Source organism: Aquarana catesbeiana, linkage group LG03 (assembly GCF_042186555.1).
Source record: "Aquarana catesbeiana isolate 2022-GZ linkage group LG03, ASM4218655v1, whole genome shotgun sequence".
NCBI lineage: Eukaryota > Metazoa > Chordata > Amphibia > Anura > Ranidae > Aquarana > Aquarana catesbeiana.
The window spans coordinates 549,176,672-549,193,920 of NC_133326.1; the positions used below are offsets into that span (position 1 = coordinate 549,176,672).

The 17,249-nt window shown below is 41.6% G+C and overlaps 1 protein-coding gene across 5 annotated transcripts in view; it reads left to right on the top strand.

The window, feature by feature from the left end:
• CACNA2D4 (calcium voltage-gated channel auxiliary subunit alpha2delta 4) overlaps positions 1 to 17,249 on the top strand; it is a 374,858-nt gene that overhangs the window by 96,092 nt on the left and 261,517 nt on the right. For 3 of the 5 annotated variants that reach the window (XM_073621593.1, XM_073621591.1, XM_073621594.1), the window contains exons 12-20: positions 761 to 839; positions 5,565 to 5,698; positions 8,815 to 8,832; positions 12,431 to 12,508; positions 14,541 to 14,621; positions 14,885 to 14,959; positions 15,388 to 15,474; positions 16,618 to 16,689; positions 17,166 to 17,227. In XM_073621593.1, coding sequence (XP_073477694.1) covers positions 761 to 839; positions 5,565 to 5,698; positions 8,815 to 8,832; positions 12,431 to 12,508; positions 14,541 to 14,621; positions 14,885 to 14,959; positions 15,388 to 15,474; positions 16,618 to 16,689; positions 17,166 to 17,227 — 686 coding nt within the window. The remainder of the gene's footprint in view (positions 1 to 760; positions 840 to 5,564; positions 5,699 to 8,814; positions 8,833 to 12,430; positions 12,509 to 14,540; positions 14,622 to 14,884; positions 14,960 to 15,387; positions 15,475 to 16,617; positions 16,690 to 17,165; positions 17,228 to 17,249) is intronic. The other 2 variants (XM_073621592.1, XM_073621595.1) reach the window with 1 other exon arrangement.

Genomic DNA, 17,249 nt, shown 5'->3' on the forward strand with positions numbered 1-17,249 from the left:
GGAACTTAGTACAGTACTTACATACATATTGAAGCACAGCTTCATCAAACTCCGGTACAAGGATAAGAAAGATAAAAAAAGAAACCGTAAAAATGAACCTGCTGTAAACAGCCTGGAACTGGCACATAAGTAGAGAGCATATCATTGACAATATACTGTGATGCCACCATCTTTACTGTGGGAAGCCAGCTGTGATTTTCTGTTGTTTCACACCCATCTCCCCACTGTGCATGCGTGAGACGCACTGCTCTCTCAGACTGGTCCTATAGCCACCTGGGACATGTGATGTGTCCCAGCAGGTTGAAGGTGGAAAGGGGGTGAGTGAACGTCTGCAATTCTTGTCTAGGTGACAAATGAGGAAGTGGGAGCAGGCATCTGTCAATAAATGGTACCCGCTACCAGAAAAAGAGTGTAAATAATAGTAGAGGAGGGGGGAAGGAGGAGGAAGAGGGGAACTTTTAAGACAGTTTCCGCTTTAAATATCTCTGGTCCTATCCATTAAATGAACTTCCCAAAAACTTCTACAGTGCAAGAGATTGGCATAATACATTGCTTGATAAGAGCTAGTGGACTGAAATAGTGTCCCCCTTTAAATTCATTGTTTGGAAGTGTGAAACTTGCATGACCTGGGATGTTGGCAGAGCCCATTACAGTACCCAAAATTAAGAACACATTGTTCTGTAAATGTTTTTAAAGCCCCTACCGCTATTATTGTATCATATTTCTTGTCACTATTTATATTAACTGTTATTTATTTCAGGTCAGGATGTTCACGTATCTCATTGGGAGAGAGGTAACCTTTGCACAGAATGTGAAATGGATTGCGTGTAGCAACAAAGGTATGAGACTTTAGCACTTGTGTGTGCTCATCATGGTGAACATAAAGTCAAAAACTACCCCTCCCCTTTTCCCTAAGTCAGAAAACAGACTTCATCAAATTTCTAAGCTGTAGAAACTGCTTCTTCGGGAAACCAAGGAAGCTGGTCACTTGACCAAATGCTGAGGCATCAATGACATAATCTGTGCTGGGATGGAGCATCAGTAGCTCTACCTGATTATTATACCCTGTTTCTCAGTAGGGATCCTGTGATCATGAGTTCAGCATTTGCTTATGTGACTAACTGCTGTGCAATCCCAAAGCAGTATAGGTGCTGAGTCTTGTAATGGTAGGGTTTTATTTGACTTTAAATTTGTTGGTGTTTTGAAGAAGGGGTTATACTATAGATACTATAGAGTACTATATTATAAGATTTAAGGAACAGGTCGAAATAAACCAGTATGAGATCTCTTATTGGTGTCTTGGGAAAGTTGAAGCTGTACTTAACCACGTCAATACAGGGCACTTTTGCCCCCTTCCTGCCCAGGCCGATTTTCAGCTTTCAGCGCTGTCGCAATTTGAATGACAATTGTGTGGTCATGCTACATTGTACCCAAACTAAATTTTTATCATTTTGTTCCCTTAACTAGAGCTTTCTTTTGGTGGTATTTAATCATCACTGTTTTTATTTAATTTTGTATTAAACAAAAAAGACTGAAAATGTTTGGGAAAAAATGTGTTTTTCTTCATTTCTGCTATAAAAGTTTGCAAATAAATAATTGTTCTTCATAAATTTCGACCGAAGTTTATTCTGCTACATTTCTTTGATGAAAACAACCCAAATCCACATTTTTTGTTTAGTCTGTGTGAAAGTTTTATAGAGTCCACAAACTATGGTATATATCTAAAAATTGATCAATCCTGGTGTACCGACAGCCTCATTTTTTATGACCCAAAAACGCCAGAACAGTACAAATATTCCCCAAATGACCCCTTTTTGGAAAATGGACTGTTCTAGGTACAGCATCATCATATAACTGGTGTGGCAGTGATCAGGGTCATTGACTGATAACAGTATAAAAAAAAAAAAAATAGTATATTTTTTTCCAATTTTTGAAAATGTTTTAATACATTTTTCTTTTTTTTTTATGTTACGATTTTTTTTTTAACGCACTGTGACCAGAGCAATATAAACCCTTAGTGCTGACCGTATGCACATATGCGGCCTCGGCTTTAAGGGGTTATACCGGGATGATGCCTGCAGCTGCATCCTGGTACCATTTATTAGAGCGGGCGGTCGGCTAAATGCAGCTAAAAGCCACTTGGCTGTTATCCTAAAGGAGCGAGAGGTGACGTCTCCCCCTTCTGCCATGTTCCGCTGCTCTTCCTGGGCCTCCCGTCCCACCAGAAGACCCATACCCCTGATCCGGCACTTCCGACAGCTAGAGTGAGACTGAAACAAAGCCAGAAACGGCTTCATTCCAGTCTCCTATGTAAACACACAAAAGTGACGTCACTTCTGGTTTACTTGGCTGCCAATGGCGCAGATTTAAAAAATTTTACAGCATTCAGAATCGCCGTTTTTGGCGATCTGAATTCTTTGAAGTGCAAAGGAAGGATTTGGGGTCATTTAGACCCCCGATCCCTCCATAAAGAGTACCTGTCATCTCCTATTACTGTCACAAGGGATGTTTACATTCCTTGTGACAGCAATAAAAGTGATAAGAATTTTTTTTTAAGTGACAATGTAAAAAAAGAAATAAATAAATAAGAGAAATTTTTTTTTTAAAAAGCGCCCCGTCCCCGCGCCCTCACGCAGCGAAGAAAATGCATGTGTAAGTTGCGCACGCATATGTAAACGGTGTTCAAATCACACATGTGAGGTATCGCTGCGATTGTTAGAGCATGAGCAATAATTTTAGTAAAAGTCCTCCTCTGTAACTCTAACCTCGTAACCGTTACATTTTTTAAATCATCGCCTATGGAGATTTTTAGGTACTATAGTTTGTCTCCATTCCACGAGTGTGCGCAATTTCAAAGCATAACATGTTAGGTATCTATTTACTCGGTGTAACATCATCTTTCACATTGTACAAAAAAATTGGGCTAACTTTACTGTTTTGTTTTTTTTTAATTCATGAAAGTATCTTTTTTCCCCAAAAAGTGCGTTTGAAAGACCGCTGCGCAAATACCGTGTGATATAAAATATTGCAATGATCACCACAATAGGCTTAGGCATGAAAGGGATAATGTACCAAAGTAGCATTGTTCTACTCTGGGGAAGTGATCAGGATTTTTTTTTTTACACATTGTGATTGCCAATAGAAGTGTATTTCAATGCTATAAGCAAGCATTTTACTGAATGAAACTGATTCATTTAGTTTGTTTTGTTGTGATTAGCTGTGATTGGCCAGAGCTAATCGCATGGTACAGATGGGCTTAGATTGGCCCTGTCTGTACCATGTGATCACACTGACCAATCACAGCTATCACAATGGATGGAATGAGCCGCTACACTGATCAGTCATCAACTGTGTCCAATGGACATATGACATCCACCCAATCGACGAAAGGCCCACCCAGCTGTCATTTTGTTATAGGCTGGGCGGGAACTGGGTAAGTAAAAAAATTCAGTTTTCCATTCAGCCAAATATTAAATTATACGCTTCAGACAGGATTTGCTGGCTTTTTGCATTGCTTCTAGGTTAGACTGCATCATCTTGTTGCATGATTATGCTTTCCAGCCCCATGTTCATGCAGTTAGTGAGGTGGCATTGGGCTCAGAGAGGGAACATTAAGTAGAAAGCAGACTGATTGCACTTGTGAGCAGGTGCTTACAGGGGTTATGTACAAAATAAAATTTTGCTGTGTGTGGGGTCACCTGCTATAACCCGTTGTTGTATGTGCCATTTTATATACAAGATGTAGTGAGTCAGCAGGCTGCCCTAAAGTTAGGGAGTGGTAAAGGTTGCCAACTCCCAGGTATTCATGGGACAGTTAAATCACACTTGTTTAATAATAATAAAAAAAAGTAAACGGAGTAAACGTAGTCAAAACATAACCAGGGTTCAGGAACCGGAACGGATAGTCAGACAAGCCAAAACGTCAGTGAGCCAGAGAGGAGCGTAGTAGAACAGCAAGCAGGATCTGGAGCCAGAAGGAATGCCAGCCAAGCAAGTCTTTAGCAGGAACATAGGAGAACGTTTCTAGAGATGTGACCAAGGCAAAGGCAGAGATCACCTGGACTGGATGGCTTAAGTAGGCAGGACTGACGAGCAGGATATCATCAACAGGTGAATCACTGTGGAGAGATAGGAGCTGGCAATTAGCCCACAGCTGAGCGGTCAGCTTTGAAAAGGAAGGGCTGAGCCCAGCCCTGACAAGGAGGTAACCTTTCTGGGCTTATTCTTTTGCCTCCTGCATGATGTGAACTCTACTTAGGGGTTTCTCCCACTTGAAAAAGTCCCAAGCCGGGGTGCTGAAGAGGATCAAGAACTTTTGAGCTAAGTGGACATTGATCTCAGGTATTGAAAGGGGCAGCCTGAATAGGAGAGAGAGCTAGAGTTAGAATGAATTAACTGTAAAGAGACTATTTGCTGTATCAACTTAATGCTTCTCAGCTCCAAGTTAATTCAAAGGTGCCTGGTCTGAAGTTCTTACAAAGGGGGTGCATGTAATGTATCAAAAGAACTAGGGCCTTGAACAACCCTCTTGCATATCTTCTTCAACAGGGGATGAAGAGGAGATGCAAGAGGGGCCCCATGAAGGGATTAATCATGCTGTGAAGTTGGCGGATAATGCAGCCCAGTGCCCTTGCCATGGTTAACCAGTGAAGTGGTGAAGAATGTTATAGCAGCCAGCGAGCAGGAAGTTAGTGCCTTGGCATGGAAGACGGTAACCCTGGTAGTGAAGGGGATTGGTCAGCCGGATCCCCTCCCTAGCGTTCAGTACCCCAGACACGGGACCGACATTGCGGCACGGGGAACCTATGGACCTAGCCTGGAGGTGCAGGAAGAGAGAGAAGTGGTTCCAAGCAAAGTATTAAGGCTCCATGCTGTGTGAATGTCGGGATCCTCACTGGGAGTGAGGTGGCAATCCAAAGCTGTGTTGGTGGAGCGAGACACAGCCTCCGTGGTGTACCCTCAGAAATGCTGCTTTCGCATGGAAGGAGAAGGTGTGTGGTTACACGGGACTAGTGCTCAAGTGGAACTGTGCAAGGTGACAGCTCGCTTCTGAGTTGGGGTGCCGCCTTAATGCTGATTTTCGTATGACTGCGACTCCGTGCCTCTGTTCATTCGGCATTAGCGAGCTCCTTTGCGAGGGTGTTCTCATCGGGCAATAAGCCCGCACACTTCTGTAAGTTCAGAGTCAGGGCCAGCAAAAAAAGGTGAGGATACAGTCAACCACACCTATCAGGGTAGTTGGATGCACAGGATAAATTCAAGGGTGAAAATTACAGACACTCAGCCATTGTCCCTTGAATCGAATACAGGCAAAAGTATTATGTTTGCTGATTAAATCTTTCAAAACTTTTATCTGACATTATGGCTTTGATACCCCATGAGTATTTTTTTTTTCTATGTTAGGTACAACATCATTCAGACAGATACTTTTATTTTCTCTACTGTTCTTGGAACTGGTCTAGTAGAGGCTTTGTGCTCCCTAGAAGCCCTCCTCACCATAATGTCTCTGGTTATAATGTTTTGCTGTTTCTTTGCTGTAATTTTAGTCCTCATCCACCTTACAGGTTATTACACCCAAATCTCTACCCTTGCGGATGTCCAGGAAAACGTAATGGAGTATCTGCATGTGCTGAGTCGGCCTATGGTGATAAATCATGACCATGATATTATATGGACCGAGGCCTACATGGACAGTGCGGTGAGTGACCATCCAGATTTGAGGAATAGCGCTGGAGTTACTCCCTGTGACCAACAAGTGAACCAAGGAACTACTGTAGGTCAAAACCCACCAAGCACAGATAGCCCATCTATATGTTTTATACATTTTAAGGTCCAAACTCTCAGTAAACTGCTTCCTACCAATTTCTGTCCTACACAGGGACAGAAATTGGGACAGGACAGGAAGTGAAGGGATATTCTCTCAGTGGGGTCACAGACAAAAAAAAATCTAACTCTTTCCCACTCTATACAAATGTTTTTCAAAAAAGATTTGGTTGAAGTTAGACTTCCACTATACAGATTTTTAATACAAATGACTTTTCATAATCTAGAAGTCCTTTTAGTGTGAAGATAAATACTTTAAGTATCTCTTTCTGCAGGAGGCTTTGAGCAAGTGCACTTGTTCTTGTTTGCATATCACTCATGTCGTATTCCTGCATATGTTTGTTAGGCCTTGTTCACATGAGCACTGAGGCCAATATACCAGGAACAGGCTGTTTTTTTCCAGTGTCGAATCTTCAGGTGCTGTGTGAAGGCAACCCATTAAAGTCTATGAGGATGCAGCAGCTGCAAGAACACAGACGCCAATAATGTGACACAGTTCAGGGCCACTCGCTCACACCTGCGTGCGTGTCACATTAATATGTATGGCCTGGAAGCAGCATCTTGAGGTTAGAAAGACTCTGGAAAAAAATGATTCATTTATGGTATACAGGCCTCAGCGCCCATGTGAACAGGGCTTTAAATGTCACTTCATTTATCCCACCTGGATATAACACTTTTTGACCAGATGAAACCACCTTTGCATGTCCTTGTCGGCCATTTTGTATCTCTGATCATTCTATCAGCCATATTGTCTCCTCATTCCTGCACTCTAAACTATGTAAGTTAAGAAAGTTTAGTCTTTCTTTTGTATGCTTAACTTTTCCTGGTGCCTGAGGAGAATTTGCCAGGGAGAAACATAAAGTGGTTGTAAACCTCAGACATAAAATATAAACAAAGCATATCCCTCTATAGTGTGTACTTGTCTAAACCTTGAGTACTAAGTGCCATTTCTGTCTGCTGCCTCATTCCTCTGCTATCAGCATGAGTCACTTCTGACAAGTTTTCCTGACACCAAGAAAAAAATGGTGACAGGGGAGGGCACAGCAGTCTGTGATTGATAGCCTCAGCTCTGTTTCTGTGTGAAAGGGGGCGTCCCCTCCCTCCAATCAGCTCTGATTTAGCTTCAGCTCCCCGCACCCTACTTTTTATAGCTGATAGATTCTGTGTAAATTCTGCACTTTGAATGTAGGGGACAGATGGCTGTAGATAAACAGGTACAATTTATGTAGAAGGATTTGTTTCATCTCTGTGTATCACCTCAGGCCAGTCCCTTCACTATGTATATGTAGGGGTTTACTACTTTAAGTGAACCCCTTTCTGTTGACTTGTATACAATGAAAGCAGTCGCTCGTTAATGAGAATGCAGTTTTACATCAAAACAGAAGGGATGAGAGTAGCGAAATAGCTGAAATTTATTCTGCAGTGAAATTAACCTCAAATTTCCCCATGTGGACCATTAAGGTGAAATTAGGTTGAGAAAAAAAAAAATTATTTTAGCACTGGTCTATGTTAGAAACCAAAGTCGTGTCAGTGTTAGCTGCCATTACAAATACTTTTTTTTTAGGAAGTACTAGTTAATTTTTTTTGTTTTTAGCTTTAAAATATAACAATAAATGATGGGATCTTCCCCAATCTTTGGGGGCAACATAACGCCACTACATCCCTAAAAAAACACAAAAACACTTTTTCTCCTTTCTAAATAACTCTAATGTACTGAAATAATGAACGTTGGCCAGAATATCCAGATTTTTGCTTAAGTTTTGGCATAGTGAAAAACTCTCAATTTTATAAATCTCGAGAAGGCTGGTCATCTGTCGTGTACAATGTGGTGACCTTGTTGAGAGATATAGTAGTTATTTTATTGAGCTGAACCGAAATTCATTCTGTCATTCCAGTAGCAGTTAGTGACATAACAGGTTTGGAACATCTGTATCTTTGTCCTTTTGATGTCACTAGTTGTTGCTAGATAGACAGATTCTTCTATTAAAGTGTATTTTAAGTCCAAGGGTTTCCTTTTTGTTTTAGATGTTTTTATTTTTGTTTTGTTTTTAGAGTGGGGAAGGATTCAAACTCTCCTCTGTTTTTTCTGGTGTTAGATTTTTTCTCACTTCCTGTCCTGGTGACAATATTTTTACCAGACAGGAAGTGAGGGAAAATCTGCAATAAAAACAGAAAATGTCAGACTGGGGTTCTAACCTTCCTCTGGTACTTCTAAAAATGTGTTTTTTTCCTTCTGTCTGTTTGGAGGGTTGTCCTCACTCTCTGTCTGGTGAAACATTGAGAGTGAGAACAGGAAATGATATTAAATCTCTTTAATGCCCCAGATTACAGTAAAATACTGACAGGGGTTCTAAATCTTCACCACTGCATCCAAAACTAAAGCTGGGTACACATCATTCATTTTTTTTCGTTCAACCCAGCTGGTTGAGCAAAAAAAAAAACTGTCGGCTCCGGTCGGAGCCTCTGAACTAACCATGTGAGGTTAGTTCAGCGATCTCCCCCACTAAGCTATTGTGTTCTGACACAGGGACAGCCCCCCGCCAGAACACTTTAATCAGCGCTCTCTGCCATTGGCTGAGAGCGCTGATTGGGAGTCGGTCGCAGGCTGGTTTTCCAGCAAACACGTCCAACAGGAGCCGTCTTCTGTAGGATGGACCGACACACACACGGGCCGAACGTCGGCCGTTTTTTTTTTTTAAACCGGCCGTTGTCTCCCAACATTTGGCCCGTGTGTACGGGGCTTAAGAAAAGAAGTCTTGGCTTGATATGCACTTTAAGCTTCCAAGATGTCTGCTTTCTTTGTACAGAGTGAGCTATGGGGCTGTAGTTTACCCTCTGGGATGGTTCTTCTGTATAACACAAACTCCTAACATATATGTGTCTGTACCTTGCCATTTTCATATTCATATGTCTCAATTCATGTTTCATCTAATTTTCTCACCCCTGTTCACATCCATCCTCACCCCTTCCTCCATCCGTCTGTCCAAACAGCTACCACAATCTGAAGAGGTAACCGGTGTTCTCAGTTTTGTGGCCCTGTTGTGTCTCAGTGGTGGTAGTTTGGTGTTTGTAAAAGTGTTTGTGGTGAGCTCCGTGACACGGCAAATTTTGTTTGCTTGCGGATGTCGTGATGTGGTAGGAATGCGCCATTAATCATTTATCAATATGTTTGCTGCATGATGCCTGATCAACATGTGTCAAAGTTTGTATCATTTTATGAGCTCTTACTGGTGCACAGAAACAGTTTTAACATGTATATAATGGATATTTCAGAGAAAGAAAAATATCAAAATGGAAGCTTTCTTTTCTTCATTTTTCTTCTGCTCTCTGTTCCATCCATTTTGTTTTTCTCTCCTTTCCCTTGCGCTCTCTCTACTCCTTATTCCCCCTTCTTTTCAACTTCTTTTCCTTACCTCTCGTTCCCTCTTCCCCATTTCCTTTCTTCTCCACTTGCTCTCATATTCCATTCTTCTCCCTTCTTTCTTCTACTCTTCCTCTCCTTTTGATCTCATCTCCATTTCCAGCTGATATGGTTCCCCTTATCTCCTTTTTTCCATTAAAGCAGGCCAAAGATGGTTTGAATCAGCCTGCCCATATATGAATCGAATCTCAGCTGGTCCTTGCTGGACCGGCCGAGATTCGATTCATATATGGGCAGGCTGATTGTACCCAAGTTAATCCATAGATCGACTTGGGTACAACCAGCATGTCGGATTTCTAGCTTGCAATAATCATTGTGTTCTCCCGGAAACCCCTTCTTCCTCTGCTCTTTGTCCTTTCTTTCTTCTCTTTTTTGCTTTCCTTTTTCTTTTCCTATCCTCTCCTCTTGCTCTTCTCTCCTCTTCCTCCGCTCACCTCACCTCTACTCATCTCTTCCTATAATTTCCTTTCTGCCTTCTTTCTCTTCCCCCCTCTTCCTCACCTAATACTGTCCCCTTTTCTTCCTCTCCTCACCTCCTCTTCCTCTCCTTTACTCTGCTCTTCTCCTCTTCTCACCTCCTTGCTTTCTCTCTTCTGTCTCCTCTTCTCTTCTACCCTGCTCTCTTATTTTTCTTCTCACCTTTTCCTGCTCATCTCTTTCTGCCCTTACCTCCTCCTCTCTTCTCCCCTTTCTTTCCTTCTCTTCACTTACCTTTTTCTCCCGTGCTCTTCCTATTCCGTGCTCTCTTTTATGCTGTCTTTGACATGCTCTCTCCCATGGTCTCACTTTCTTTCTTTTGGACATTCCCTCTCACTTCTTTCTGGATATCTCTAATTTATAGCATGATTTGGTTTTGCCAAACATTGGCATTGTTTCCCTGGAGCAATGCCCTAGAAATGCCCAGTATTTCCCCTTCCCCCTGCTTCGTGGCAGATGTCAGTGACTTTTTTCCATCTGCAAGAAAGACAGTTTATTCCTGATTGATGAGTGGAACACGATGGGTCGGTGTGGCTAGGTACGGGAAAAAAAGGTCACATTGCTACTTTTGATAGTTGCCAGGAGCTCAAAAAAGTCATTTGTGGCTCTGCCCGGCAACAGGTTGGTTAATGGTTTTATTGTGGGTTCATGTCAACAACATTTACTGAGCTCCCAGCAACGCGCCGGCTGCTGCCTTTTCACATACCAATCCTCTCTAAAAAGAGAAAAAAATAGGGGAACTTATAAATTTGGTCCTGAATGGAAAGTAAAAAATGTCAGTCATCTCAGAAAACAAAAGAAACCCACTTTTGGTCTTGTTTTTATGAATTCCAGGGATTGTGTTGTTTAAATATCCCCATATTTTTTATTGGTGAAACATACACTCACCGGCCACTTTATTAGGTACACCTTGCTAGTACCGGGTTGGACCCCCTTTTGCCTTCATTCTTCGTGGCATAGATTCAACAAGGTGTTGGAAACATTCCTCAGAGATTTTGGTCCATATTGACATGATAGCATCACGCAGTTCCTGCAGATTTGTCGGCTTCACATCCATGATGAGAATCTCCCGTTCCACAACATCCCAAAGATGCTCTATTGGACTGAGATACGGTGACTGTGGAGGCCTTTGGAGTACAGTGATCTCATTGTCATGTTCAAGAAACCAGTGGTGAGATGATTTGAGCTTTGTGACATGGTGCATTATCCTGCTGGAAGTAGCCATCAGAAGATGGGTGGTACACTGTAGTCATAAAGGGATGGACATGGTCAGCAACAATACTCAGGTAGCCCGTGGTGTTTAAATTATGCTCAATTGGTACTAAGGGGCCCAAAGTGTGTGAAGAAAATATCCCTCAACAGGAGTGGCACCGGTGTGGTCTTCTGCTGCTGTAGCTCATCTGCTTTAAGGTTCAATGTGTTGCGCGTTTATAGATGGTATCCTGCATACCTTGGTTATTTGATTTACTGTTGCTTTTCTATTATCTCGTCTGCCCATTCTCGTCTGACATCAACAAGGCATTTTCGTCCACACAACTCACTGGATATTTTCTCTTTTTTGGACCATTCTCTGTAAACTGTAGAGATGGTTGTGCGTGAAAATCCCAGTAGATCAGCAGTATATGAAATACTCAGATCAGCCAGTCTGGCACAAACAACCATGCCACGTTCAAAGTCACTTAAATCCTCTTTCTTCTCCATTCTGATGCTCAGTTAAACTTCAGCAAGTTCTCTTCACCAATTCTAGATGCCTAAATGCATTGAGTTGCTGCCATGTAATTGGCTGATTAGCAACTTGTGTTACCAACCAATTGAACAGGTGTACCTAATATGGTGGCCGATGAGTGTATGTTTTCTGAAAACTAGAGCCATATGTACTCTTACTGGAATCTTGGTGTCCTTTGTGTATTTCTTTTCAGATCTTTGCAGTAATTCAGCATGAAACCACTCCTGTACTTTGTCTCTGTGCAGGAACTCCATGTAATAAAGACCGGTCACTGCTGCTCTCTCTCTTTGTACAGAGTGACTGGTCTTGTCTCCGCCCCCTCCTGTAGTTTTCTGCAGGCAGCCTGTAGGGGGCGGACCTTTTGTGTCCCTTCAACAGCCCTGCTCTTTGCACAGTCTATGTACAGCATAGTGATGATGTCACTGCTACTAGGTAATAACTGGGTTTGCAAAGGTAATTAATGAGCTTAAAGTGGACATATCCTTTTGTGACTACTGGGGAATATGTTTAAAGAGACCCTGTCACCAGACTGTTCATTACAGCAAAAATCTTCCCATAAGATTATATGTGCATTTAACATAATGTATGCTATTACCTTTAAAAGCATGCCTTGTGTAGATATTGAAAAGGCCACCATCTATGATGTGATGTTAGCAGCCCCAACAGACTCAGAGTGACACTCTATAGTATTCCACTTCACTCCTTCTCCCACACAAAAGGTTATGAAGGGAGGTGAGGGTAGGGATGGAGGAGCTGGGCCAGCACAGAGAATAATTAGACATTCCTAGATGAGGTGAGAACTATGACATGCAAGGGGGAATGGACCTATGTTAGGGAACTGACTCTTCCTGGAATAGTCAAATTTTCAAGCTAGGTCACTTTGCAAGTGAACAAAACAAACATTGTGACTGCTGTAGACGAAGCCAATCAGATGTTATTATCCTTCTCTTGACAAAAACTAATTATCTGCCTTCATTTCACAGCTCTTCGCCTCTCAGGCCCAGAGTCTGCTGCTCATGACCACAGTAGCCATGCCGGTTTTCAGCAAGAAGAATGAGACTGTAAGTAGCTGTGTGGTCATGTGACCTTGGATGTTTAATGGCCCGTACACACGATCCGAATATCGTACGAAAACGGTCGTCCGAGGAAGGATCATACGATATTCGGATTGTGTGTACACTACTTTCGACAGACGATCACGACTATTCATCCGATATTATTCGATCGGACATACCCGAAAATTTTCCTCGTACGATTCCAGATCGTACGATTTTCGTTTAGTCAGTATAGGTGTCGTCCGAAAATACAATACAAATACATGACATCACTTCCGATTTTTTTGTCTGTTGTACAAGAATTTTCGTGACTTTATTTAGCTATTCAATTTCTACTTGCGACTATTAAGCGAGAACGGTCGTACTATATTCGGATCGTGTGTACGGGCCATTAGGGTGGATGTATGGAGTTTACAGCAAAAATTTAGAAGCCAGTCACCCTCTACCTGCACAGGGAAAATAAATAAAATCTGGTTGTTTCAATGAACAGCCCCACTGTCCATATATGTGGACTGTTTTATCTGCCTCCATGTGCAGGGGTTCATACATCCCAGTGGACAGGCACAGGAGCTGTGTGTGCACCGCTTACTGTACATTTTAAAGGAGTCTGCAAACATGTAGGGAAGTTTATTTTATCTGCGGCAAAGATCTGCTTTTAAGTGGTATTAGTCATTTTATTTTTTTAATTTGCTGAGAAGCTTTATGACAGAAAAAAAACGATCAGTCATATACATAAAGATACACATTCTTGATTATGCCTAGGTGTGTGTGGTGTAAAATTGGCAACATTTTAGCAAAAACTGATTGCAAAAACGCATTGAGCCTTTCACCAACCAAAATGGTGAAGATTATTCCTTAAAGCAGTATTAAACCCAAGGGCAAACATTTATTATTTTGCAGCTTACTAATTCTTAGATGGGATGGTTGCATTCAATTTCTTTTTTTGGGTTTTTCATCTCTTTTTTTTTTACCTTTTGTTGTGGCCAGTAATTTTTTTTTTTTTTTCAAAAGTGCAAGCTCTCTTGCAGATTAGAGGGATGGGACAAACCATTTAACCCAGACAGGGGTGCTTACAATGATCAGCTTTTATTTATTTATGTAAAACCTCTATCCCAAAAGGAAAAAGGAAACTGTTGAAATTGTCTATAAAGTGTGAACTGGAGTTTGGCTTCAATTTGTTAGTGAATTGAAATGGAGTAGTGCATCTAATGCCTTGTACACACAAGCGGAATGTCTTACAGAAAAAGTCAGGCGGGATCTTTTCATCGTCTATTCCGATCGTGTGTATGCCTCATCGGACTTTTTTCCGAAAATTCTGACGGACCTAGAAATGGAACATGTTCTAAATATTTCCGACGGAACCAATTCCTATCGGGAAAACCGCTCATCCGTATGTTGTTCCAACGGACCAAAAACGACGCATGCTCTGAAACAAGTACGAGACGGAAGCTATTGGCTACTGGCTATTGAACTTCCTTTTTCTAGCCCCGTCGTACGTGTTGTACGTCACCGCGTTCTGGACGGTCGGACTTTGGTGTGACCGTGTGTAGGCAAGACAGCTTGAGCGGAATTCTGTCGGAGTTCCGTCGGAGAAACCTTCGGAGTTTATTCCGACGGCAAAACCGGTCGTGTGTACGCGGCATAACACTCCCCTCCTGCTAGATTAACATTGCTGCTCTCCAAAGGTGCCCCTGTGCTCCAATACAAGAGGTGTGTTACTGGCCAAATCAGTAGGTGAAAATAGAGGGAAAAAACCCTAAAAATAAAACTAATGCAGCACTTCTTATTTGTAAGCTGCAATATATTACATGTTTGGGTTTGGGTTTAATACCGCTATATTTTTTGTACATATAAAAACATTTGTGCTGAATAAAAACTAAAATAAACATGTAGTAAACTTAACAAGCTGAATAGTTTATTTTTTAGTACAGATATAATTATTATAATCACTGGTGCTGTTAACATTGTTACAATTGTCATGAGCCATTATTATGTAATGATACTTGGATTAATGACCAGGTATCTTCCATTTTTGCAGAGATCAGAGGGGATCCTTTTAGGGGTTGTCGGGTCAGATGTCCCCCTACGGGAACTGTTGAAGTTGGCGCCCAGGTACAAGGTGAGCTTCTACCTGAACTCCTGAACTTCTATGGACCAATCATTTCTTACAGCGTGTCTGCAGCACCACCTGGTGGTGGTATGAATAATGGCATCTCTGGATCAGTTTGCACTTTGTCCACTTTTATTTGAAAGTGGAACTGTTCATCTCACCATATGGGGCTTATTAAAAATATTAGCTTTAAAAATACATAGTAAAACTTCTCTTTAGAATTGGTAATGATTTTAGACGTTTTCTCTCTTTTTTTTTTTTTTTTTTTTTAGCTTGGCGTTCATGGTTATGCCTTTCTGAACACAAACAATGGCTACATACTGTCACACCCTGATTTACGCCCACTGGTGAGTACCTGTGCTTGGCCAACTGAGAATTCAAGAATTTATTAAAATATCTATTGTTTATCATTTTTTTATCCAGCATGCTGGGGAGAAAAGGCTTGTAAAACCATCCCACTGTCTGTATTCATTACATTGATTTTGAATGATCACATGATAACATCAGACAGTATTCACTGCATTGGTCCTCAGAGGTTATGTGACCTTATCACAACTTTGGCAGTAAATTCATCCCATGTCTTCATGACAGTGTTATCTTTTAATACATTGTCATCACAGTGGCACCAAGTGCACATTCTGTTTTTAGCACAGTTGTAGTTTATGCTGGATAGTATTAGTAGCTTACTGATGCCTTTTCTCATGTTGCCTGTACCTAATCTTTAATGTTAGATTTGACTAAAACACCCATAACTGTCATTATATTTATCTCCCAGTATAAGGAGGGGAAAAAACTGAGGCCAAAGCCAAACTACAACAGCGTGGATCTGTCTGAGGTAGAGTGGGAGGATCGAGATGAGAATGTAAGTGATAAAACCACAAAGATTGAAATAAAAATAATTATAGTAGAGTGTTTAAATGTTATGTGCAGCACAATGACAAAGTAACTGCTGCATTTGGTGCACACAAAGTGGATTTAAAGAGGAGTTCCGCCCAAAAGTGGAAGTTCCGCTTTAAGGACTCCTCACCCCCTTACATGCCACATTTGGCATGTCATTTTTTTGGGGGGAGTGGGTACCTAGTTTTGACAGGTACCTACCTCCCACTTCCGCTTGGGCCACCTAGGCGACTCGAGCGGAAGTTCTCCTCTCCCCCTCCCTCCCTGCAATCTTCTAGGACACGTCACAAGCCACAAGCTGTCACAGCCGGGTACCCACACTTGTGATGCTGGTGCTGGGGAGAGGCGAGGGTTCGGGCGGCCGCATCACTGGATCATGGCACAGGTGAGTGTGTGTTTATTGTAGCTGTAGCTTTTTGTAGCTGCTGACTATTAATAAACACAAAAAACAACTGGAACTTTGCTTTAAAGATTTAAGTGGATTTTTGATTTAAGAATATATTCAAATACATTTTTTTGTGCCAGAGTACAGCTTTAAATATTGATCCTTTGCTGGTCTCGTGCTCCCATTATGCAAAGTGTACTTTAGGTTTGAGTTTATAAACGACACATGAAAGGAATTTTTTATGACCCAAATCCCCCCCCCAGCATTGTTTTTGTCTTTTAATTCATTCTTATAGCGAGAAACAACTTTTATTATTCTGTATGTTATTATTCTGACATACAGGGTGCGGGCAGGCTCCTGGAAATCTAGGCAGCAGTAGCATTGTTTTGCTGGAAAAAAATCAAAGCATTTCGAGAGGAAATAGGCAGAATTTTTTAGTCCAGAATGCTGGACTGACAACACTGCCTGTGATTTTAGTGCAACTGAGGCGACGTGTTGTCAGTCCATACAGGAAATTAGGAGCACATTGGATTTCAGGAAGACCAACAGGTATTTATGTTCCTGTTCTTGCTACATTTCTTTAAAGGAATTTGAAAGTGGAAAAAATATGCATACATTGCACAGATGTACTGATTATTTTCCTGAGGTCTGGGTTGCTGGCTGCATTTTGGTGTGACCTAAATTTTTGATTTTGGCCTATTTTTGGTTTTGTCTCTCACGCAGCTCCGAACAGCAATGATAAATGGAGAGACAGGAACGCTCACTATGGATGTAAAAGTCACCGTTGATAAGGGGGTAAGTGGATCCAAACACTTTCTGTTTTTTGTTCTTTGGTGTGGACAAGGAACTGTTTACAGGCCGTGCCTCCACATAGCAATGCTGCTTGTTGTGGAATTTTACAATCTCCTAGCACCAGCCAGGACAAATTCTTTATGACTGGACAAAGAGACTGCTGGAAAGCTGCAGTAGATCTTACCAGTCAAGATGGTGCTGGACACATGGCTGGGCCTTTTGTTTTATTGGAAAATAACAGGAATTCAGAGCATTTAACAACACTACCACCTAGTGGCTAAACTACTAAGGACAGTATAATACAGTGTGTGGGAATGGTTGTTGCACCTGTGTCTTCATAAACAGCATGATAACAGATCACATGAAATGCTGATGTGAGTTTTGCCAATGGCAGAGAGCAGCAATGGTGTCACTTCTCAATGTAGAAGTCTTCGAAATGCATCATTTCAATAAATGCCACTTGTGTCCTGTCTTTACAGAAGCGTGTCCTGTTTATGACCTGTGACTACTTTTACACAGACATCAGCGACACTCCTTTTAGGTGAGAAGATATAAAATGCTGT